We start from the raw sequence: 26406 nt of genomic DNA, 5'->3' as shown, positions 1-26406 counted from the left end.
AGGAGGCCTCATTAGCTAAAGTGGTGCTTCAGGTTAAGAACTGTTTCAGGTTAAGAACGGACCTCCGGAACGAATTAAGTACATAGCCAGAGGTAGCACTATATAGTGAATCCGAAGCAGCTTCAAAAGCAGTTTGCATCCCTCTTTAGCATGCATGAGGCTTTGTCACGGCTGATAGCCATGTGCTCCGTTATAGCTGTTGTGTATCACTGTCTTAACTGGCATGCATCAAGGGGTGGGAAAAAGAAGTCAGGTTGTATGGCAACATATATCTCTTGGTTACTGGGTTGCAATCTGGAAAGTAAGAGTGGTTCCTGTTAACACAGAAGTTGGCTGTACATGTAGCATAATGTTTCACGGTTCAAAGAAATGAGAAAATCCTGCTATGTGTGCATGAACCATTGGGCATGCCTGAAGTAGTTTTAACTTTTAGTTATAAAGTTTTAGTTATAAAGACCTCCAAGGAGCTCAGGATGGTGTACACCTGATCACCACCTTTGGCAGGGGGTTGCTGGCTAGTGTGAAGTATCTCAGAAGCTGGACAAAGTAAGACAACGGATCAGAAAATGGCTAGTTGCTGAACCTGTTCAGATCCCCATCTCCACTATGAAGAAGCAAAAGGAAATACATTTATGGCAGTGCACTTCTTTTTTAAGTTTCATGCCTGAGAGAATAGTTGCAGTGATCACAAGCTTAGGTGGAGCTGCATTCCTTGACATGGGGGTTCTGAATATAAACAACTGATTCATAGGATAAGCATAGCAATTAGTAAGTGTCGGGATTAGTGATCTGTATTTCACCCCCGTTGGTCAGTGATATTACTGAGATACAATCACTTCAATGTATACATCTGCAGCAATTGTAAAGTGGTAAAAGGAGATGAGAGAATTGGAAGATGTATATGGAATAACACATCTGCATTGGTCCTGGGGCAGTCAGATCTACACCTAAAAAAAATTAAAGCCATATGATTCATTAATTCAAATAGCACATTCATGCCTCAGTCTAGGCATATTTTTAACTGTTTCCATGTACAAGTAAATGTGCTGTAATTCTGATGAATTGATTTGCTTCTGGCAATTTGAAAGGTGACTTGAGTTATGTGTAACTACCACTCGCAGGGCAGTTCCCTTAGCTATGTCCTGTACAAATAATTAAATATTCGCTCCCATTAAAGAACAGACATTAGTCCATAATCAAGCTTTGCTTTGAGTTCACATATAATATTTTGTTGATAAATGTGAACTTGTGAACTTTATTAATCAACATTAACCAACATTCTATTTAGGTAAGTTTCTCTCATCTGTTCTCTGGTTGCCTTGCCTGTGGTTTAATGGTGTTTGAAATTAACATTCCTCTGTCTAGGAATCTTGAGAATCATCAGTGATGTCAGTTCAGTTTTCAGAAACATTTCCCAGAAGTTACAGTAATATGTGAAGATTTTGAGATGTGGCATATCAAAGGTATCAGTCTCCAGAGTAGTTGGTACTCTTTCAGGCCGGAATAAAGTAGCCAGATACTATGTAAGGTAAAGGGACCCCTGACCATTAAGTCCAGTCGTGGCCGACTCTGGGGTTGCTGCACTCATCTCGCTTTATTGGCCAAGGGAGCCGGCGTACAGCTTCCGGGTCATGTGGCCAGCATGACTAAGCTGCTTCTGGCGAACCAGAGCAGCGCACGGAAACGCTGTTTACCTTCCCGCCGGAGTGGTACCTATTTATCTACTAGCACTTTGATGTGCTTTCGAACTGCTAGGTTGGCAGGAGCAGGGACCAAGCAATGGGAGCTCACCCCATTGCGGGGATTCGAACCGCCGACCTTCTGACTGGCAAGTCCTAGGCTCTGTGGTTTAACCCACAGTGCCAGCCGCGTCCCAGATACTCTGTAGTTTCTAGTATAAAAAGTTGAGAATTAAAGACTATCCTTACGACTTTGAGGAAACTCGAGGTCTCCCTAATTCAATCCTTGGCATTGCAACATTTCTGTTTCATCCCCATTGTTTACCTAGTTGCTACTTAAAATATCTTCAGTGGATGAGATTGCTAGGCAACCTGTTACATTGCCCAGTTCTGAAAGCAGTTACTAATAATTTATATTAAATCTACTTTTCTGTACACACTCTGGGGCCACTGATAGTACCAGCAAACATTGATCTTCATGGCAGCCTTTTAAATAATTGAAGATCGGATTTCACATCTCCCCTTGCCATCTCAAACTGCTTCTTTTGTGTGCCAAACCTACTTGCTTTCATCTACTTATATCATTTGTCCAGCATTCTATAGACTCTTTAATCAACCTCTTTGCTCCTCTGAATCTTCCCAATCTCTTTATTGATGTGGTATCAAAAAAGATGCATGTATCTAGCCTGTATATCAGGAATATTGTGAATTCTTTTCATTTTCAGAGTACAGTACTACTTCCTTTGTTGCGAGCTACACTGTTTAGTCCAGTCACTGTAGCAGAACCTTGCATCTAGAATACCTGATTCATTGTTTGTGGACTGTAGTACCATTATGAAAATGACTAGCAAGCTAAATTGTTGGCTTGCCATGCAGTACTCATAAATTCCTTCTTGGGCCCTTTGTAGTGTTTACCTTAGATTTTTTTGCTCTTTTTTGTGTGCAAAATATTAAGACTATAACAAAGAACATGCAAAGCTACATAGATGTGTTTTATGCATACAGTATTGTATAGAAGGGGAGAATGTCAAAACTTAGAAATATTCTTTTAGTAGAAATGTGCACTCTGGAAGCAGATGCAGTACAGTGGTACCTTGGGTTACAGGCGCTTCAGGTTACATACGCTTCAGGTTACAGACTCCGCTAACCCAGAAATAGTACCTCAGGTTAAGAACTTTGCTTCAGGATGAGAACAGAAATCGTGCTCTGACGGCGCGACAACAGCGGGAGGCCCCATTAGCTAAAGTGGTGCTTCAGGTTAAGGACAGTTTCAGGTTAAGAATGGACCTCCGGAACGCATTAAGTACTTAACCCGAGATACCACTGAATGTATATATAAATAAATATATATACATATAGACACTGTGTGTGTGTGTGTGTGTGTGTGTGTTTGGAAAGAGAGAGAGAAAGAATGCCTCTTTTGTGTTTGTTATTTTTATGCTTCAGGGCAACTGGAAAGGGGTGGGGTGGGGAGACCCAGTGAAGTCTGTTGCTCTCAGATATCTAGGGGAACCTGTAAACCATTGCTTGATACCAATTTGTCTGTTCCAGTCTTATCCCGAAAGTGAAATTATATTAGACAGGCTTGAAAAAATATTTCAAATCCTAGGTGCCTGCATGTTCATTCCTGCCATGGTGCTCCTTCGTTACAAATATTTGCTGCTTGCATGCTTAGAACTGTATTCACCATTGGTTAGAATTTGAGTAGACCTATTGGAATTAATGGATGCGACCAACTTAAGTACGCTAATTTTGGTGGGTCTACTCTGAGTAGAAATTAGTTTGCTTACAACCCTTAGTGTAGATCTGCTAATTGGAAAATTACTGCATTTTACTGCATTTGTTATACTTCATAATTCCTGCCAAGGGCTAAGATAATGGATGTCAAGGAAGAAAATTGCAGGAGGCAGGAGGGACTAAGGGTCGTTTGGAGGAGTGATACAGGCTACAGAAACTACACTTGGTGATTTGATGTTGAACCTTCAGTGTTCATTGATCATGCATTTGACAACTTTTCCCTCATATTGCTGCAGAGAAACTCTTTTTGAACAAGGATAGTCCCTCTTAAGCATGGTTTAGGTTCTCTAGCTTCTACAATGCATTAGGACCTTGTTGTATGGTGAGAGAGCCAGTATGGTGTAGTGGTTAAGAGCGGTAGTCTAGTAATCTGGGGAACCGGGTTCGTGTCTCCGCTCCTCCACATGCAGCTGCTGGGTGACCTTGGGCCAGTCACACTTCTCTCAGCCCCACTCACCCCACAGAGTGTTTGTTGTGGGGGAGGAAGGGAAAGGAGAATGTTAGCCGCTTTGAGACTCCTTAAAGGGAGTGAAAGGCGGGATATCAAATCCAAACTCTTCTCTTCTTCTTCTTCTGTTGCTCTTCAGATTTAACAGGGAAAATAGTAAGTGTACTTTATTGTCTTGCTTAGTTCTCCCCCCAATTCTGGATGTAAATAATTACTATTCATGATAGTAGTGGAACCTCTTTGGTCTTCTTTTTAAACTATGCTAGCATGTATTTACGTCCTAGTTTTGAAGCACCCACTTCTGATATTTGCTTTGCCATAGCTCTTGCTCTTGTAGAAAGGAACAGCCTGAAGGCTGCTGGACATTCTGTAAGCTGGCAATGACTCCAAGTAGACTGTCTGCCAGGCAAGGAAAGCCTGGTGCACAGCCATGCTCTGGCAGTAACCAACACTTTAATCCCCTGCCTTGTTCAGGGCAGTGAGGTGTAGACCAGCCAGCAGAGTTGGTTCTGTGCCACATGGCAGAGTCCTTCTGTAACTGTTCATGCTGCTGGTCTTGTCGCTTTGTGCTTCCACAGCCATACAAGCGTGCCAAATTGAACTCTTCTGTCTAGTAGTCCTTTCTACAACATGATGTTATAAACATTATTGCCTAACAAAGAAAGGTGAATCTGTATGTGTATGTGTAAGCATGGATTTAAAAAAACCACAACTGGTGGCTGAATAGGACTTGCTTAAGACTTGGCAAAGATTAACTGTTTCAGCTATGCTCCCAAAAGCAAAGGGAATCTCTTTTCACTTAAAGGCGATCAATCCCTCTGTTGGTACTCTTTGATGGGATGGTTTCTTTCCTGACTGTTTTAGAATTTGCTTCCTTAGATGGTCTAAATACTAGTTCTAGACTCCAGAATGCTTCAGTTTAGATACCTTAAGCATGCTGGTGCTTTTATTAACTACCCTTCTCCTTAAGGTCCCAGGGTGGGTTACAAGAATTTAAATACATCATGAAAAACGATTTAAAAACTACAGTTACAAAAAATACAGTCACAAAAATAAGATTATGCTTCGGTTGAAACCTTGTCATTTAAGGTACAGATGGGTGGGGTATAAATAATAAATAATAAATTATTATTATTATTATTATTATTATTATTATTATTATTATTAATGTATTTTGTATACCCTTTCTCAAAAGGTGGTCTGACCATTTAAACAACTATTCTGCCACACCTCTTTTCTTCTAGCATAGAAATTTCCTCTTTTGCCTTGGAACTGTTGGATTGCATCTCCTGCATCCAAATATATTCTCTTGCACCCCAGACATGACCAGATTAAAAATCACATTCCCCTGCTCAAATACAATAGATTTAATTCTGAAGAATATATGAGGGATAGTTGTACTAGATTTATAGTGAACATAGCCCGTTGTAACAATGTATTCCTGCCTCTTTCTGAGCTCCTTAAATGTTGACTTGCAGCCACAGCAAAATGGTTTATCTGTGGTAACAAGCTATTGAGGCAAAGTAACAATAGTATTTCCAGAATAAATATGGCACATATGTTAAATGAGTTAGTGCTCCTCTGTGAGTATCTTGACTGACCAATTTTTTTGGGGATATATATATATATATATATATGAATAAATGTCCAGTGAGTAGTAGAAGGAGAGACCTGCATTACCACAATCACATACACGTATTGGGGCACATGCAGTTCTTTCCCACCTTCCTTTTTTGAGGATGGATTGTTAAAATGTGCCACATGTTAATTTGTATGCAGGATGGGATGGTGCATGAGGGCATGCTACTTTACTACACGGATAAAGTCACTGCTCATACTCTGCTGTCATTCTTCCTTGCTGGCTATGGACTTCCTTCATCTTATTCCCCCAATGACTTGGCCTTGTTCTACCCTAGTTGAACAAGAACTGGCTCTGACAGCTGCTTTGTTGGGTCCCATCCCCCTGCCTTCTTTTAAAGACTAGTAGCTTCATTTTCTAGAAGCATGCCACCCTTCCCAGTGCATTCCTAAAAAGCATTTTTCAAGGAAAAATGTCAGACAGCAATGCAGATTTCTCACTTTCTTTGTGGACTAAATAGCAGGTGCCTTTACAGAAGGACTGCAGGCAGCTATTTTCTGCAGAATGCTGTTTTGAAAAGGGGGGAAGGAGAATTAAACCTATTTTAAAAGTTTATTCTATTGTATAGAATAATTTATGATAGTATACTATTATTTGTACTCTTATGTATCCCAGGATTTATTTATTGACCAACTGTTTGTGTTTTTTGTTTTTAAAAAAGACTTTATTATGAAGTTAAAATAACAATCCAGTAAGGAATATAGTAAAAACAAACAAACCAACATTAACTGCAGAATTGCCCATAAAAAGCATGTTTCTGTTGAGATACAGTAGTTGCAAAAGTCGACTGGCTTGGATTCCAGTTAGGAGTCAACATTAAGGTTTTTATTTCAGCTGCCAAGATAAAGTTGTTTTTTAAAAGCAAACACCTTGAAAAGATTCTGCTTACAGTGGTACCTTGGGTTAAGTACTTAATTCTTTCTAGAGGTCTGTTCTTAACCTGAAACTGTTCTTATCCTGAAGCAAAGTTCTTAACCTGAAGCATATGTAACCCGAGGTACCACTGTATTTAGTAAGTGGTGCCTTTCTTATGCCAGGTAGCCATGATGAAGGTGAGAGTTTAGGTTTTGGAACTTCAGGATGTAGCTTTTAATCAGCTTCCCCTTTTAACTCCTAGGTGAGTGAATATTTATTCTGATGATAACTTGCATCCAAGAAGCAAGTGAAATAATATTGGAAGCCTATACTGACATGGCACACTTACGAACAGTGATTATCCTATTCCTGATTGTAAGAATATACTTAGCTCACTTTGAGGGGAAAGTTGCCTTGCCATGGTCCTTGTCTTCGCCCCCTCCACATGCCTCAGGCAGATTAGGGTGATTGCATTAATGTAGCCAAATCTGGCCTTCAGATGCTGATTCCTAGGGGGAAAGTGTACTGTGTGTACAGTAGTTGGAATACAGAATCTACTAACCCACAAAGCTTACTGGATAAGCTCAAGGCAGTTGTCATGTCTGAGTTTTAACTGCTACATAGGGTGGCTTTGAGAATAAAATGAAAGAACCCTTAGGTAATCTGCCCTGAGCTCCTTAGAGAAGAGGTGAGATATAATACTATCTGAATCAGTGGGCCCAAGCATATATGCAAAATATTAGAAACTGCAAAAGTGAGATGCCCAAGCCTCTTCATAAGTTAGCTTCAAGTGAGAAATCTCCAGCTGAGGCAGTCAGACCCTTTCACTTCTAGGAGAAAATAGTTCATGAATTAAAGTTTCTGGACATGGCACCTCTTTCTTTGATCACCTTCTCAAAATTCACAATTCTTTCAGGGGAAATATTGGGTGATATCACTACAGCCTGATTGCTTGCTACATGCTTCCGATGCAGAAGGGTGAGGGTCTGCCTCCACGAAGACTTATCAGGTCAACATCTGCTTAGCTTCAGCACTTCTGCAAAATCAGATGACCTTGGACCATTCACTAGGTCCTGCTGGATTTAAATATATACTGAAAAAGAAACCTGAAGAATCTTACTATCTCATTTGCATAGGGTCAAAACGAGACACACACAACTTTCTGATGTAAAAAAAGAGTGCTACTGCTTTCATCGGCCACTTTGACTGAAATTCGGCTTGTTTTGACACAGAGAATTGACAGTCGTGCTCCCTGACACTGCTTCAAAAGAGTCCTTAAACTACTGTTCAAATGGTGGAAAACGCTAAGTGTGCCCTCTGCATTTTCTTGCTCGCTCTTCTCCTCTCCTACCCTTTTGCATCTAATAAGCTGTATGTTCATTTCTGAAGATGACTTGGCTTTTGCTTCCATCCGTGCAATGTAGTGTTGAACTGCATTTCCCTAGTGTGAGTAGCATTAATCCTACTGTTCACCAATGAAAAGCAGTGTTTTGTAAGTAGGCTGCATGATGTTAGATGCTGGCTTTTGTGGTCTTGGATGCTGAACAGATTTTAGAAGGCCTGTGCATTGTGTTAAATGTTCATGTGATGGTAGTGGTTGCTTTTTAAATGTACTATCTTTGAAATAGTTCGGTATATTAGGAATGTGGGCAAGTGTTTTTGTACATATGCGTAGTATTTTTTTAAAAGTCAAAACTTAATTGCTGTAGAAACACATTTGCTAGGAATTTTTCTTAGCCATTAATCCCAGCAGGCAGTTTGGGAGTTTGTATATTTGTTTTCAGTTAACTAAGCAATGCTTTGGCATTTAATGCAAAGTGTCCATAAATGAAAACACTATAATTTACTAATTTCTGGGGGTGGCATTATGTAATTACTGTCTAGTAGATAGGAAAATGTGGAGATAATACCAGCAGGGTATGAAGTGAAGCTAAACATAAAATATTTAACCTTTTGTTGTTTTGGCTAGTTTTTGCCAGTGTTTTAATTTTTCTCATGGAAACTCAATGAGAACCCCACTTAGTGCAGAACTTCTAACAATAAATGCATTAAATGAAGCTGCTGATAGTGTCTTTAGTCTCCAAAACTCCTTCGCTTCATACATTTATAGATTTCACATCTTGCAGGCGTTCCTTAAAAAAGGTTTTTAAAGGATTAAGTATTGCATTGTCCAGGGTACCAATGAGTGGCATGTATCTTATATGACTGTAGGTCCATCCTGGAAACACTCATTCTCTAATGTACTGATCAGCTGATGAATGAAGGATTCAATCCTGTTTTTTGGAGGAGTCTGCTTTGCCAGGGCATTCCCCACAGGGAACATGCTGGCAAAGCAGCATATAGCAGAATTGGACCCTGCTCATCAACTGATATCAACTGGTTGACAGGTGGGTGTGATTTGGGGGAAATGGTATTGTAGGTCCAATTAGTCCCTTGGTGAGCCAAGATTGGCTAGAGATTCCAAACCCCTGTGCTAAGCTAAATTAGGGCTTAGCTCAGTGCAGCACAGCAGCAGAATGACTGAGGAGGAGCAAAGTGGGTAGAGTCTCTCCAGGAGAGACAAAACAAAATGTTTTGATTTAGCATGACGTGAGAACCGGACCACTGGTAAGAATTGTGCATAATTTGACAACTTTAAGGACTGGAAAATTGGGAGACAATTAACTCCTAGACCAGTCTAAACTATATGCTGCATAAATAAATCATGTGGAGGATCTGTACTGCAGTGATCTTTCCTGCTAGCAGAATTGCAGTGATTCTGATGTGGACTTATACTTGAGTTTAACCTAAATCACACAGGACATTTTTTTTTTAAAGAAACTGACTCTGAGGGAGTTAACATTTCCCCCCCTTTTCTGACTTTCCCTCATGTTGCATAAATAAATCATGTTGTAGAGGATCTATATTGCAGCTATCTTCGCTGCTAGCAGGAATGAAGTGACTTTGATGTGGACTAATTAAGTTCACATTTTCTGTGGACAGCTTACAGTGCTTAAAACAAAACAGAAGGGAACTGAGGTCTACAGTTGCCTACATAAGAACCATTCAGTTGCTAAAGCTTTGATCTACATTTCCATTAAGTTTCTTTTTCAGAAAAGATTGTGCTTAAGAGTATTTTCAGCTTCATTAACTGCAAAGCCCGTAATTTGGGACCCCCTCCAAACCATTGGCAAAATTTTGCAGTCGTTTTTCAGCGCCCCCCCCCCCACTGATACTCAGAGAGTCATAGGTAGGCAACCCCAACCTTCGGCCCTCCATATGTTTTGGACTACAATTCCCATCATCCCTGACCACTGGTTCTGTTAGCTAGGGATCACGGAAGTTGTAGGCCAAAACATCTGGAGGGCTGCAGGCTGGGGCTCCTGGTCATAGGTATCACTGAAAAACCTGGTTCACTCCAAACTGGTGCCAAAGTTTTTCAATCATTTTGCATTTTGCAGCACCCCACAAAAAAGCCCAGTAATGCATCAAACTGGGGGTTCTAGTTAATGCCACTGTAGTTAACAACACTCAGATTCCCACACTGTCTGATTCACTCCAAACAGGTACCAAAGTTTTGCAATCATTTTTCAGCACCCCGAAAACTGTAACCCACTCTCTTTGTGGCCTTTCTGGTCTTTTCAAATCCAATGTTGCCCAATTGCCTGCAAAACTATTGGTTTTTTTAGGCACCCGTGCACACTCCCATCATCTCCTCTTAAAATAATGTCTTGAAATGTGTTATGTGTGATAAGATGTTGGATTCAACTTGAAAAGGCAAGAAAAGAACGTTAGAAAATGCAACCGAAATGCTAGCTTTATAATCATTGAAACTAACGGGAGAAAACCCCTGAGTGAATGCAACCGTAGCAATTTCAAATTCCTGGCCATTCAGTCACAGATCTTAAAATCATAAAACCTCAGAAACACAAGATCTTAAATTCAGAACAATCTCAGGATGGCACAGGACTCCAGTTGTCCTAAGAAGAATATCACCAAAATGATTGTTTATAGTTGTTTGTCGCAAACAACTCAATTTTATATATGTATACACATACAAAAAAAGTAGGTTCTGGCCAAGAAAACTTTGTCATAATAAAAACACCTCTTAAAGTCCCACAGCCTCATTGTTGTTGTTTATTTGTGGAGATTCAACAGTGGAACAGGAAGGGAGGTGCCGTCGCCCCACCTGTGCTGCACATCCATGCCCCCATCCTGGTGCCAGTTCCACTGGGTATCCTCCTCAGCCCTTGGCCTCTGTGGCCAGTCACCATCACCGCTGCACACACTGGCTCCCAGCAGGCAGGGGGTCTCGAGACAGGCCAGGCGGTGGTCCTGAGCAATTTCCAGGAGAGCATCTCTTTCATTTTTCCCCACATTCCCCCCCCCTTTACACAATTTCACTTATGTGCATGGGGGCCCAGAAGGCAATCTCCACATAAGTGGGGGGATTCCTGTATCTCTTCCTCTGCATTTTGGGGGGCACTGCAACACATGGTGCTTTCACTGGAAAACAATTCAAAACTTTGGGACTGGTTTGCAGTGAATAGGACAATGTCAGGTTTTTGGGTGATACCCAAACCAGGGGTCATAGTTATCAATTCCTAAGTTTGTGGGACACTGGAAAATGTGGGGTTCACACTGCAAAACAATTGCAAAACTTTGGCACCAGTTTGGAGGGGATCCCAAATTTTGGGGTTTGTAATTAATGAAACTAGTGTTACCCCAGGTTACCCCAAACATACATTTCTTTCTCTCTCTCCCTCCTCCCCAAATCCCTGGTAAGAATAAAATTTTCATTCACTGTGTGTTCCTACCTTGCAAATAACATCTTAGCTCCATGGGCAGCATTGAATAAGACACCCTGCACAATGTCAGGTAGGCAGGGCTGCTTAGCTAGGCTGCTTAGCTTGCCTGCTGCATTACTTCTCAAGTCACGTGTCCCTGAAGATTAGATCAATGCATTACCTAATAGAATGTTTAAAAACATTTTCACGATTTGCTGACACAGGGGAATGAATGAGGTAAAGTAATAGATTTTTATACTCTATCTTAGAACACACTACTGCGGTATTGGCAATCATCTTGTTCTCATGTGAAATTGGCTACTGCAGTGGTGCATTGCAGAAAACGGGGAAATCAGCATTCTGAAATATAAGTAGGGCTCTGTGTGTGTGTGTGTATATATATGATTGTATATATGTATTCCTGAAAAGAGAGAGATTTGCAATTTCTCATCTTCTCCTAGCTTGTAAAGAAAGAAGGTTCCTCGTACAGAGATGCAGCTGTTCAGCCATTATTTAGACATATGCTCACACATTGCCAAGGGTTCTTTATCCTAGAGGAGTTGGTTTATTATTTTTCTCATTGTTTTTATTAGTAAATAAAATGAAACCAAAAAGTCTTAAGAAACACTCATAATTTTACAGCTGGTTAAAAATAGCATAAGGTTGAACATTATTATTAAACTTATTACAAAACATTACAAAAAATCTTCCCCCCCCCATAATCAGACTGGTTTATATTAGGAATTGGTTTATTGAGCCACTGCACTAGAGAACTTTTTTGTGGAAATTTGAGCCATTGAAATTTACTCTTCTAAAGTAAATTTGCTACATTTGTGTTGACGAAAACCAATGTAAGAAACTTTATTTATGAAAAATTATAATGAAATATTTAAAAACCGTAAGCATACAACAATAATGGGCAGTAATTTCCTAAACTAAAACAAAAGTATATTATAATGAACAAAACTAAGCAAAGTACAAAACAGAATTAAAAATTAAATGTAGAGTCCAAGAAAGCTTTGGTAAACATAAGTTTCCGTTTCTCTTTATTTTACCCCATTCTGTGCCTTTGTGCTAGAAGGTTGGTTACATTTAGTATTGAGAACCTAGACATGAAATGTATTTTCTTCATATGCCTTCTGTATTTTGGTACCTTTTTTTTTTAGTATAGCTTATTGCTGTAGAACTTATATTCAACATGAAATGGGAAAGAGAGCTTCTAATCGTGGCAAATGTAGAAAACCTTCAGGTAAGCTCATAGGTCCATCAGTCTACTTTCACTATCTTCTCCATGCAGCAAAGACTTTGTCAGCTTCATTCCTGTCAAGGAAAGTGTTGAGTTCTTCTAGTAGGATACACTGGAATCTTATATCCAGCTGTTCACTGTAGGATAATACCCTTAGGTTTTATGTGAATATTTTTTATTTAAGAGCCCAGCATTTTCTAACCCTTTAATTCACATTAGTGGTACTCCCTGTATTCTGTACTCTTAAAAAAAAAATAAGAAAAATTTCTACACCAAATTCTAGTATAAATTAGCAATCAAAGTAAAGCCATATTGCTGGAGAGCTTTTCATGATATAAAGCTGTGAAAAACAAACTTGGTTCCTTGCCCTCCCATTAGGTGGTATTCTCAGGAAGGCTGGTGAATTCTTCATTCGGATTCTGTAAATTTTTCTATACAATCACAGAATTGGAGAATCTGGGTAGACCTTAGTATGGCAAAGTGTATTGGCCAGTATTGCTTTTCTGTTATTTCCCCCCATTATTTTCCTGATATTCTTGTGTTTATATTTATGTAAGAGTCCTACTTGTGGAGATTATATACTGTAGTAGCATCACATACTGTACAACCCAATTCCCAGCAGAAAAAAATAAGCATAATGACAGGGCTATCAGAAGCCCTCATGACTTTCTTATTAGGTGTTTTATCTACTAACCATTTACTTTCCCATCCTCCTTTCAATTAATACATTGTATTTGGAAAGTAGCTTTAAGTTTAGTAAGGTATGTTAAGTACTGTTGGAATTTTTAAAATTTATTTTTAATTATTGTGAATTTGCTTTGAGATACTTCATAGGAAGTATTCATAAATGAAATAAATCATAATCATTCAAATTTTCAGGCTGCTATCCTAAGTACACTTATGAGTAAGTCCCATTCAGTCAGTGGGCTTATTTCCAAAAAGATATGCATAGGATTGCTTTGCATATCATTTTGTTGTGGGTTAGATTACAGTTCAGTTGTACCACTTCATAACATGGGCCAGAAGAACTTGGTTATTTGGTGAAAGTTTATTCCTTTTCCTGAGATCATCTTCTGAGGCCCTCCTCCATGTGCCCCCTCCTCAAGAGGTTCGGATGGGGGCAACACAAGAATGAACCTTCTCTGCAGTGACTCCCTGTCTGTGGAATGCTCTCCCCAGGGAAGTTCACCTGGCACCTTCATTACACACCTTTAGGTGCCAGGCAAAAACGTTCCTTTTTAACCAGACCTTTGGTTGATCTGATTTACAACCCATGCCTCTTTAAAATGTTTTTTTTTGGGGGGGGGTTATTGAGTTGCTGTTTTTATTTTTATTAGGTATTTTGTGGTTTTATATCTTGATTTTATTCTGTGAACCACCCTGAGACGCCCCCGGGTCTACTCAATTTCCCACTCCTTGCAGGAGCTTTGGTTAACCAAGGAAATTCACATGACACTTAAAGCGAGGTCTGATAAGCACTGGCTGCAATATTGTACCAGGACATCTAGTTGGCATACAGTCATACCTCGGGTTAAATATGCTTCAGGTTGAGCATTTTCTAATTACGTTCTGCTCAAAATGACATCATGCGCAGAAGCGGCGAATCGTGGCATGTGCAGACACGGATTGTGTTCGCTTCAGGATGCGAACGGGGCTCCGGAACGGATCCTGTTTGCATCCAGAGGTACCACTGTATTTAAATTTCCTGGACAATGTTATTTGTCTCTTAGATCATGGTGGGGGGGAACTTCAGGCCCAGTGGCCAGATGCAGCCCTCCTAACTTCTGTTCAGCTCCTGAAACTTCCCCAGGCTACACCCTCTTCCAAGGCTACACTACCTCCTTCTGCTCTGCACTTTCCTCCACTGCTTTTGCCAGGCTGAGATGCTGCTGCTTCCTTGCCTGGATGGAGGGTGAAGAGATGTGGGTTGGTGTGTATAGAAACCTCTCACTTCCACAAGTCTGAAATGATCTCTGTTGTAGAAAGGTAAGAATCACATTTGTTGCTATGCCCACTTACGTATCTCACCCACCCACTTTTGCATCTGAGCCTGCCCATCCCTGGCATGTGGACCTTGGAAAGTTGCCCATGAGGGAATGTAGCCCTCTCTTTGGAAAAGGTCCCCCACCCCTACTCTAGATGGTTAAACCAGTAAACAACATTGCTATTTGTCAACAGCTGGAAAAATTAAGATCTCAGTCCCAAGTGCTATGTTACAGGCTTGCATAATTTCTTTAAACTTTAGTTTTGTGAGTTGCAATGCTGAATGTCATAAATAGCAGCCGTCTATATTTTTAACACTCCCGGCTAATGATTCATAAGCCACCTTGATGTTGCCATGTTCTATCTTTTCCCAAACTTCCTTGAGCTTTTGAAAAAGTCGTGATTTGAAAAAGAATTGCATCATTAGAACTGCACTTTGTTGTTAAGCCTGTTTACCCAGAAACTATTATCAGTAGGACTCCTAGCTTAAACGTGTTTAGGATTACAGAATACAGTTGAGGTCAGTGTCTGTCTAGTAATAAATCATTGTAAGTCTTGCAGTATTTTATATCAGAAGAGCTTTTTCTTTGATTAGAATAGGAACAGATTTGTTAGCGCTCTTTCGGGTGTTTGGTAACAAAACACACACGAAAGGGCTTCTGAGAACATGCTGCCTACTTGCCTCTTAGCTGTAGTCAGTGGTTGACCGAAGAACTACCTCCATCAGGATGCAATCTCTGCATCTGTGTTAGGTCTTCTTGAAAGGATGCTGGCCTCACACCAGTCAGGGACAAAGTCAACACATGTATTGGCATTTAGGCGGCGGGGCTAGCATTCATTTGAACAGGAGTTCTTGCTTCGCTGGGTGTTATTCCTTCCCTCTCTTTTCCCAGGAATAATTTTGGCAGTTAAATAGTTATCCAAGGCAGCTGACAGTTTGTCTAACCCAGCGTTCAAGCTGCTTTCTGACACATTGGTGCATATTGGCTCATAACTAACATTTGCCTAATTAAACTAGCTATGGCCTTTTAAAATGGGGGGGGGGAGTATTGTTTTTGTTTGTTACAATGGTATATATTTTTGTGTTTTTATTTTGCAAACCACCCTGTGATCCTCGGATGAAGGGCAGTATAGAAATTTGAATAAAAACATTTGTTTAGTACTTGCCTGCAAGTTTGAGAATTTGCTTTTTTATATATGTGAGGTCAGAATGGCTATTGCCTCTCTACTAATACGTTGGCTTCTTACTTGCCATTGACTAGTCTGCTGTGATGTCATAGAATGTTCCCAAACATTCTAATGTGAGTGGGCATTCTAATTCTTGGGCATTCTCAATATGGAAATGGTCTATTGTTCATTGAGAAATGTCAGGTTAGTAACATTTCTTTAGAATAAGCCCAACTTCTTCCTGCCTATACCTACTTAGCCCACCCTCCTTGGGAGTTCCTTTTCCTGTCCTTACTTCTCACATGGTTTTTTTTTTTTTTTTTTTTTACTTTTGAAGACTGCCAGGAACAAAATGATGTCACTTTCTGCTAGTCATTCTTGAGTGCCTGTAACAAAGTAGGTTCTTTTCTGTTACCTCATTGTGTTCTGTACAATCAAATTAGAAACCAAATTGTCAAAAGTTGTTGACATAGTGCCTTTCATCAGAGAGATGGCTCTTATTTTAGCCCTTTGTACCCAAGAATTACAGCTCTGTATTGATGCATTATGAAATTTGCAACTTTTATGTAAATAAGTGTTGGAATTGTATCTATGTTTAAAAATAATCCATAAAATAGATGGGTGGTTTTGGGTTTGTAAGAGGATCGGTTTTCCATTTAAAAAATATTGACGCTTTTTCATAATGCAATACAATGAAAAACAAATTAATCTAAATGAAAAAGAAAGGGGGGGAGTGCTCTCTCAAAGGTAGATCTTAACCCTTGTGTCACACAGAAAGGGGTGAACTCTCTCAGCTCACCTGGGCACTTCCCTTTCTTCTCCCGGCCTCCCACCCTGGGAGCTGTTGTAAGTGGATCTGTTTTCACCTCTCAGCTTGGATGCGATGCTTAAGTCAAAGTTGGACTTAAAGTGTTTTATCCAGCTAAGTTCTTCTCTGGGTAGATTCATTGGAATTAACAGACATTACTAACTTAGGTCCATTAGTTTAAATGAGTCTGCATTGAACAGAACTTGGTTGGCTGCAATGGTTAAATGGTTTTGGTTTTTTAATGGAGTGCTTAAATGGTTAACCTCCCACCTGAATTTAATACCTAACCATTTCCTAAAGTCTGTGTGTCTAGACCAGCATGCAATTTAAATTGGTACCTTCTGACTTCTGTACAAATCTTGGCAAATGGAATGGGGACAAAAGGGTTTTTGGTAGACATAGAATAATAAGTACAAACAAAACAAAACTCAGTTCCCAATATTTTAACGTATCCGGAAAGTAAAACTCGGGGGAAAGAGATGCAGATTGGAACTCTCACACTTCTCTGGGGCAAAGTAAACAGACTGTGACACAGCTGAGGAGACTAATCCTGAATTGAGTGCTGGGATCAAAACAAACAGAAAGCATGTCTAACCTCCACTGCAGTGATTTTTCTGTATGTACCCCTTTCTTTTCTCAGTAGGAATGAATGGTCATCATCCATGAATGGACTAAAATAAAAAGGATACTTGGGGATGGAGTTGCAGTGGGGGTTAAAACAAATCAACATCCCTGGCAGCAGGTGGCCAGGCCTTTGCTGGCAAACTATGTGTGTAATATATGTTTGTTGTACACGTGAAGACATCCTTTGTCCCCATCATACATATAAGAGACATTTTGCTAGTCTAAAATGTGTTGTGGTACTGCACAGTGGTGGGAACTCTCTCCTTATATTATCAAAAAAAGTCTTTCCTGTCTTTTCTCACATCTTTATAATAAGAGTTCAGTGCATCAGAGAGTATTTCTCCAGCAACTTTAGCTGCATAAATAAACAAATAAGCAAGTTATTCATCTGATGAGTTTTATCTGCTTAGCTATCCATTTTAGCAGTTTGCAAATCTTAATTGACTAAAGACATCTGATTGGCTAGCAGAAGGTTAACAGGATGTTGCACCACTTTCTAATAATCTCTAGCTGTTCTGATAGGTACCGTTTTGGATTGTATCTGTGCCATATTAAATAGGGATGGACCAACAGAGGTATGGGTTTATAAAAGTGTTTCATTAGCGGAAAAACATGCATAATAGCTGTCTGCATATCCCTTTTGGATGGAGAATTCAGTTCTAGCTATCAGTCTGGCTCATTTTAATACTGGAAAGTCGAAATAAATGTCACACATATGTTAGTACTTACAAACCTAATCAGAGAGTGGATGAACTTACACAATAAAGTATTTGCTATTTGTAATGAATATCATCTTTGTATTTCAGGCAAAGTCGTGCATCTGTCATATGTGTGGTGCCCATCTGAACAGACTTCATTCTTGCCTGTACTGTGTTTTCTTTGGCTGTTTTACAAAGAAACACATCCACGAGCACGCAAAGGCAAAGCGACACAACTTAGGTAAGCAATCTTTTTAGACTCCTGCAATAGCATTGCTTGTTTACTAATGCATGATTTTTACAATGTGGAAAACACTACATTTAGATCAGAACCCAGACAACTTGACTCTTCTGGTTATAGAGGATATTTCATATAGAGGTTTTTCTGGCTGATATGACTGGCACCTCTGTCGAAGCCCTAGCCAACCTCTGGAACACCCGAATGGCTTGGGCTATTGACACAATCGCCCCTGAGCACCCACTCCCACTTCATGGAGCCCGTTTGGCCCCCTGGTATACTCCAGAGCTTAGGGCTGGGAGACAGATTGAATGCAAGTGGAAGAAAGATCTGAATGAATGCAACTGAACTCTGGTAAGTGCTCATTATCGAGCCTACCTAGTGGCAGTGAAGGCCGCAAAGAAGGCATACTTTGCTGCCTCCATTGCATCCTCATTATGTCGTCCGGCAGAGCTTTTCTGGGTTGTATGGAGCCTTTTACAGGCTGGCCCAAAGGAGGTGGTAGAACCAACTGTATCTCGCTGTGACTTGTTTGCAAAGCATTTTGAGGATAAAATCGCTTGCATCCCACCAAGAACTTGACTGTGCTGTTACAGCAGGTGAATCTCATGGGGTGCCCAGAGCACAGTCTAGTCCTGTTGTGTTGGATGAGTTTCAGTTGATAAGGCTCGAGGATGTGGACAAGGTGCTTGGATCAGTCAGGGCGACCACTTGTGCTGTAGATCCTTGCCACTCTTGGCTAATAAAAACCAGCACGGACGGAACAGCTGGCTGGACCAGGGAGGTAATCAACGCCTCTTTTCAAGAGGGGGTGGTCCCTGCCTGTTTAAAAGAGGCAACGGTAAAATCACTTATTAAGAAACCTTCCCTGGATTTGGAAAACCTAACTAACTACCAACCAGTTGCTAATCTCCCTTTCTTGAGCAAAGTTCTGGAGCGAGTGGTTGCAGACCAGATCCAGGCGCTTTTGGAAGAAACAGATTTTCTGGATCTGTTTCAGCTGGGGTTTAGGCCCAGTTTTGGCACAGAAATTTCTTTGGTCACTCTGTATGATGACCCCTGCCTAGAGAGAGACAAGGGAAATGTGTCCCTGTTAATTCTTCTTGACCTCTCAGCGGCTTTCGATACCCTTGACCACGGTATTCTGCTGGAGTGACTGTCCGAACTAGGGGTGGGTGGCACCACTTTTCAGTGGTTCCAATCCTACTTGGATGGTCATTTCCAGAGGGTGTTGCTTAGGGAATGCTTAACAACAACAACAACAACAACAACCCACTCATTTTTTCTGGTAATTTACAGTCTGAAGTTACCCTACAATTATGGCCTTGATTAATTGAGACTAGGTAGCTAAAAATAAATAAGTCAAACACACACATACATACATACATACATACATATATATATAGAGAGAGAGAGAAAATAGCTAACTGCTTTCTAGTTAGTGGAAAGGAGAGTGGTATTTATGTTTTCCATTTTATTATGATGCAAAGCTCATTTGTAATCATGAAAGATGTTGGTGTAACCGAGTGTTACAGTTACAAAGCTGATCTCTTGATTTTAACAGAAAATGTTAGACACTTAATTCCATTGGATCTTGATATCTTTTAAATTTTATAATTTCCTGCCTAAAATCAAAAGGTCTTTGGTGGTTTATCCTGGAAAACCTTCATTTTTAAAATGCTTAAATCCCTTTTATTTATAAAGAAGTAAACATGTTCACCTAGCAGGACTTCCAGTTAGGCCTGCATTAATGTATGAGCTCTGTATTTGTGACTTGGATAGACAACCTCCTTGAAGGTGTTTTTGAGTGTTTTTAAAAACGAATTTTGATTGTCATGTATTTACTTCGTTAGTTAAAAACTTTCCATCTACTGCCTCACCTTCCCAGACTTGTCAGATGCTCAGCCTGGTAGGAGTCAGCAAACAGTATGTCATATTATCTTATCAATGTCTATGCAAATGCCCTATTATTTAAATAATTATTACATATAGTACTTCTTACTCTTACTATACATCTTGAAAAGGCTTAACTGAAACCACAAAGCTTGAATTACCTGTTCACTTAATTATCAATGCATAAAGTCAGACATTTTGCCCACATTTTGTGCATGGTTGCATGCATGACGTATCCTTTCTAAAGTACATTAGTTTTCAAACTTTTGATACTGAAGGAACTCCTAGTGATCCAGGCACCAGCTGAGATATTCTCAAGGACAAATTACAGTATCCAAATTAGCTGGGACCAATTGCTTGGTTGCAGTCCTCTGTCTTGAGACCCCTAAGAGCTACTGCCAGTTAGAGAATACAGGAAAATATTGGGAAAGGACCATAGCTCAGCAGTAGAGGATTTGCTTTGCATGCAGAAGGTCCTTGGTTCAGTTCCTGGCATCTCCAGGGAGGATTGGGAGAGGCCCTGTCAGAAACCCTGAAGAGCTGCTACCAGCCAGTACTGAACTAGATGGACTTAAGGGTCTGATTTGGTATAAGGCAGCTTCTTATGTTCTACATACTGGTCTAGAAAGAGCACGATCGGATCCAGTATACGAGAGCTGCATATATATCAAATGCAGTCAACTTGTAGTGGCTTGGAAAATAGCATGTGAGCTGTCACAATGAAACCATAATAGGAGGGCCAGAATTCTTAAAAGTTATGTGTGTGTTTCTTTTCACCAGCTAAGGAGTTTTTTCAGTTGCAGGAATTAGGAGCAGGCAGACTAGAGTGCACCTACCTGTTTTGGGAATGCTTGGGGAAGGGGTTCCCAGTGTTGCTTCATGATTATTATTTTTTATAGCGCTGCTGTTACCTTAAATGGGATCTTGCAGGCCCATTGGCCAGTGGCTCACCACCTTGACCTATACTCTGAGGGTAACGTGGGTTTCAGTATGAGAAAAATGAGGCTATTGCATGATCAGAGAAATCTTACTTGAATAAGTTCATTTTAAATTAGCATAAATTTACATATCATTAACATAAGTTTTGGAGAAAGGAAGCATACTTTTTAAAAAGATATTGTATATCACAGCAGGCATACATCTTGGAAAAGGCGTTCCTTCTTGTGTGAGAGTGAGGGGTGGGTGTCTCTTAAGATGGTCCTTGCCACACAGGTTTTTTTTAAAGAAATACTTTTTTAAAATGTAATGATTATTATTTAGTTGCTTGACAAATTGGTGGTGCCAACATACAGCAGCAAAGTGTGGGGATGCTTAGATCTGCAACCAAGTGGAATAAGAGTGACATACCTGTAACATTTTTGGTTGAGAGGATTATTGGAGGTAAAGGAAGCTATCCAATGGGAACTGGCCGTTAGCTTGTGTGTGGTCTACAATTAATTGCCTGGGATCTACTGTATATGGTAGTAATATAGATAAATCATCTATGCTTAAATTTAGAGTGCATATAAGTCTTAAAACTTACTCTAAAAATTCCTTCTGGCCAAGGTTACGAGTGGGGAAACTCTCTTTTAATGTGTGCTAGCCCTGAAATGTCAGATGAAAATATTCTTTACAGCAGTGCCTGAAACAGCACCGTTGGAATGCCATTTGATCACCCCCCCCAAAAAAAAACATGTTACATGCATACACATCTCAAAATGAACTGAAATTATTTTTGTAGCACTTAGTGACTTTGCTGAGCTTACATCAGTCTCCATGGAGACGAGCAGAACCTCAAGCTCCAGATAACAAATTGTGAAGCTTTAGCAGAAGCAGCTACATATATGCTGCAGAATGATGTATTTGCATGTACTAGGGGTGAAATCCACCCACAGCGTGTAACCCCTGAGCTTGAGGGCAAGGTTCCCTTCTCATTCAGTATTATGCATCTCCCTACTTTTCTCCAAAACTGAGATATAGTTAGAACTCTCTAACACCTTGATTTCTATGGCCTTTAAAAGCAACCTAAATTTGTCCTGTGTGTATAAGTCAGTACGGAGGTGCATATAGGAAGAACTGTGCCAAAGCATCTGTTACTGTTCCTCCTGGGCAGAAAGAACTTGGAGCCGTTTGCTGGTGCATATGCTTTGTAGGAGGTGAGTTGGTGGGTGGAGCTAGTCCACCCCCAAGCCCTTGATCAGTTGAAAATACGACTCTTGATTGAAAAAAGAATGCAAGTTGCGGACAAGGTAATTATAGGCTTCTGTATTCTACAGTGAGACCCTAGCCTGTGGCAGTCCTCTTCTTTGTGAGTCTCATTTTGTAGCCCTTGGCCTGCTGGACCACACTGCAATATTAATTCCTTGGATTTTCAAAGGCATAGCAGATAGAGGCAAAATTTTTGTTTTCTGAGAAGGAATGCATGTTTGATAGGACTGAAAAGATGGTCTCCACTCCAGCCACCTGCTACTTCTTCAGTGATGGTGGACAACTGGAGTGCTCCTTGAGCCGGGTTTACTGTGTACCGGATTTGCTATGCAGAAAATATCATAAATTAGGATTAAAATGGGAGTATGGAATCCTCATGCTTTGCATGAAAAATGTCTCTAATTCAGTCCCTGCTATCTCCAGAATAGCTAGTGGTGTGAGAGGCGCTTCTCCAAGACCCTGGAGAACTGCTGGGCTAGGTTGAGAAACAGTCTGACCTAGAATAGCTTTCGACTCAAGAGTTAGAAACAATAGAACTGGCTCCTGTTAGTTTCAGCTCCATAGTAATTGTCCTATGAACTGCCCGTAATGGCTAAATGAGATAAGAGACAACAAAAACTAATAACAGGGTATTTTACTTTGAATGTAGTCAAGGTGAATTAGTCATTAAAAATAACCAACTGAGATGAAATTCTGCAGGAGGTTCATGTTTTCTTTCTCTTCCTTTACATAGACTGCAAAGTGCCACAAGACCTATATAAGAGCTGCTGCCAAGATGCATGTTGTTTTTGTAAATACAGTGATTTGTGCATCTGTGCTTAATTTCTGAGCCATAGTTAGATCAATTCTATTGTATGGGAGGGTGAAAGTGGATATTCCAGTGTAGTTAACATACACATTTGTAAATAAGCAAATAATGAGTTTCTGGGTGCATCTGGAACCATAGATGGCTGAGAGAAGCAGAAATCGTAAATTAGTTCAACTTTCGGGGGGGGAGGGTACTAAGTTACATTTTCCAGAGGAACTGAAAGTCTGCAGCAATCAGTATTATGGACAAGGCAGTATTGTGATCTTTAAACACCTCCAGTTTCATTCTGTGGAGATTGACACTGCAGACCTCTTCTTTTTCAAATACCTTTTAATCAGGTTTGTATTGCTCACTTGGAAAGAGTTGGTTCTGATGTAGGTGACCCTCCTCCCAAAGAAGTGCATTGACTTCAAGTAATTTGAAGGACTTTAGGCATCCATTTGTTAACCTGTGGACTCTTGATCACAAAGGAATGCCTTTCTCCAGGTCCCTTGGTAGCTACCTGTCTGATCCCAGAAGACCGGTCACAGATACGTTTCTTATGTACCTCTTTGCCTCTGCATGCCTGGTAGGATTTACTCACTTGCCATCTTTCACAGGATGGCTTTAAATCTTTCTGTTCAGACTGATGAATTGTTGCTGCTGTTTCTGATTCATTCTTGGTGGAGCGACTGCTGGGGTGATTATAAATGGTTAGGTACATTTTTCTGGGGGAGGGACCAAGGCAAATGGAAGGTGTTTTTTTTTTTTTGTTCCTTACCAATGGAGATAGCAGCATGGTGTTTGATGATAGCCAGATACAAGTTTTGCTGTCAGCTTTCACTTCCACAAAGAAGTTGAAATGAAGGGATTGCCCCTCTTGTTTGCTTGAAAATTTGCTCTTCACACTTTAGAGAGACTGTTGGAGGGTTGTTTTCCTGTCCTGTGGGTCCAGTGCTTGGAAGCCACCATCTTACCCAAACCACCCTGCAGCCCTAATATGGGCACTGCGACTGCAAATGCCTCGCTTTCTTAATCATCTTTGGAACAGCATAACCTACAGCCTAAAAGAGTTTCTGCTTCTGTTAGTGAGAATCGCCACCTGGTGAGTTAACTTTCCATAATAAAAGGAGGAGAAGGAAAGAAAGCTACTGCTTATAGCATTGAGTAAAAGTGACAAAAAGCTGGATTTATGGTGTGAAATGAGAAAGTTTTAAATGGACAAGGGGAATCTCTGTGAAGCTTTAAGTGGATTATTTTTCATTTTCATTTTTTATTTGAAGAAAGTGTGTTTAAGAAATTGAAAGTTAGTTTGCCAACTGACACTATATCCATGGAAATGGAATTAACCTTGTGATGCTGCTGAAGTGATGGAAGCCGTTAAGGGACAGAAGCCCTAATAACTTCAGTGAAGCAGGAAAATAGCCTCCCCATTCAGAATAAGAAAAAAATAAGAAAAAAAGGCAGAAGGGGGGGGGGAAGAAGTAGAAAATAGGAGATCTTCAGGGTCCTTGCTTACTGTGGATGTTCTTAAGCAGATGATGACAGAGCAAACAATGTCTCTCAATGAAACAATATAGGCTTGGGGGGGGGAATAGATAAAAAATTGACAAGACTAAAAGAACAGTCAATGAAGTGAGGAATGAAATTAAACCAGAGATGAATGAAACGGAAAATGGAATCAGATATGACATAGAGGCTTTAGATGACAAGGAACTGGCAGGACTGAGAGCTGAAACTATGGCAAAACTAGAAGGGACAACTGATGAAATTGAAGAACCCACTATGCGTAACTATGAAGTTATGGATGGAGAAAGATCTGGATAATCTGACATTGATGGAATTGAGAGAGAGAAAGAGTTCTACGTACAATTTAGAGTAATCCCAGAGGATAAAGCTATTAAATCTCGGGGAGGGGGGGAATTCAGAAAAAGAATGGAAGGGACCACAAATGGAACAGTCATTAATAGATAACATGGGGAAAGCATGGCAGATATAACAGGAAATGGGAATTGAAGAGACAGAACTGGGTGTGAACAAATGGATACAAAAGAATTATGGAATATTATCTCAACATTTGATCACAGTGGAGAGACTCTTATATGTGCCAAGAGGGAAGCATTTACCATTTAATATGGAGGCATGGTTTCTGAAATTGTTGGAGGCAAAGTTGATACTTTTAATTAGAGAAAAACTATTGCTGACATTGAATTGGGAACCCCTTTTGGATTTTTTGTGCGAAAAGGAAAATGGACACAAATATGAACCAACCTAGACCCTGTGGTCATCTGAGGCCCTTCCTTGGGCGCCTTCCCCACGTAAGGTCTGGAGGGTGGCAGTGTGGGAACAGGCCTTACGCGCATTGAAATGCTCTCCCCGAGGAGGCCTGCATGGCACCTTCATTACATATCTTTAGGCACCAGACAAAAATGTTACTCTTCAACCGGCATGTGGCAAATTCTAGGGCTTATGAAATGTGTGTGAGAGAGAGGGGAGTTAATGGTTCATTTTGTTTTTGTTTTATTATGCATTTTGTGTTTTCATTTTGTATTTTTATGTTGTGAAGGGCAGTATACAGTAGATAGATAGATAGATAGATAGATAGATAGATAGATAGATGAACTCTTCTGCCAGAATGCAAGACAGTTTAGGCAGTTTTCAACAACCGAATCCTGAATCCCGAGGAAACTTCATTCCTATTTCAGATCCACCATCATCTGTGACTGTGTTTGACACCAAATGGTTAGATGTCCTACCACAGTAGCACAGTAGCACTTTGCTCTGTTGGAAAGCCAGTGTGGTTCAGTGACTAGATGTGGCAAATCCAGGTTCAAATCCCTGCCAACTATGAAACATCCTAGCAAGGGCACAGCCAGGATTTTTGCTGGAGGGATGGAGCCAAAGTTGGTAAAACTTTTTTTAGTAAAAACACCCCATATATAGAAAATTGTGGGGGCCATCCTACAATGGAGTACTTACAATAAGGGAGAAACAAAAGTCAGTTCCTAGGGGGAAGGATGAAGTTCAAATTCTTGCCCTCTTTGTAAGAGGGTAGAACAGAATATACAGAAGAACATAAAGTAGAAAAGAACCAGTATGTCCTTGTTTGGAGTTCACACCCATAATGTGCAGGATCTTTTCTGCTGTGTCCTTGGCTCTATATATCCTACCACAGGAGCTTATATTACATTGTCTAGAGAATGTGCACACCTAAGCCTTGCAAAAATCTGTCTTGCAGGAGGCACTATAGTCATTTTGAAAATCTGGACCCCTACCCCTTATTTGGGGACACGGGTGACGCTGTGGGTTAAACCACAGAGCCTAGGACTTGCTGATCAGAAGGTCGGCGGTTCGAATCCCCACGATGGGGTGAGGTGAGCTCCCGTTGCTCGGTCCCTGCTCCTGCCAACCTAGCAGTTCGAAAGCACACAGTGCAAGTAGATAAATAGGTACCGCTCCGGCAGGAAGGTAAACGGCATTTCCGTGTGCTGCTCTGGTTTGCCAGAAGTGGCTTAGTCATGCAGGCCACATGACCCGGAAGCTGTACGTTGGCTCCCTCGGCCAGTAAAGCGAGATGAGCACCGCAACCCC

General features: G+C 40.5%; 1 protein-coding gene across 4 annotated transcripts in view; it reads left to right on the top strand.

Moving 5' to 3' along the window:
• USP22 (ubiquitin specific peptidase 22) overlaps positions 1-26406 on the top strand; it is a 104543-nt gene that overhangs the window by 9851 nt on the left and 68286 nt on the right. For 3 of the 4 annotated variants that reach the window (XM_053365509.1, XM_053365510.1, XM_053365508.1), the window contains exon 2: positions 17819-17951. In XM_053365509.1, coding sequence (XP_053221484.1) covers positions 17819-17951 — 133 coding nt within the window. Of the gene's footprint in view, positions 1-17818; positions 17952-19801; positions 19875-26406 lie in introns of those variants that run through there. The other variant, XM_053365511.1, reaches the window with a different exon arrangement.

The sequence above is a fragment of the Podarcis raffonei genome, chromosome 14 (genome assembly GCF_027172205.1).
Source record: "Podarcis raffonei isolate rPodRaf1 chromosome 14, rPodRaf1.pri, whole genome shotgun sequence".
Taxonomy (NCBI): Eukaryota; Metazoa; Chordata; class Lepidosauria; order Squamata; family Lacertidae; genus Podarcis; species Podarcis raffonei.
This window is presented reverse-complemented; position numbering and strand designations above follow the sequence as displayed.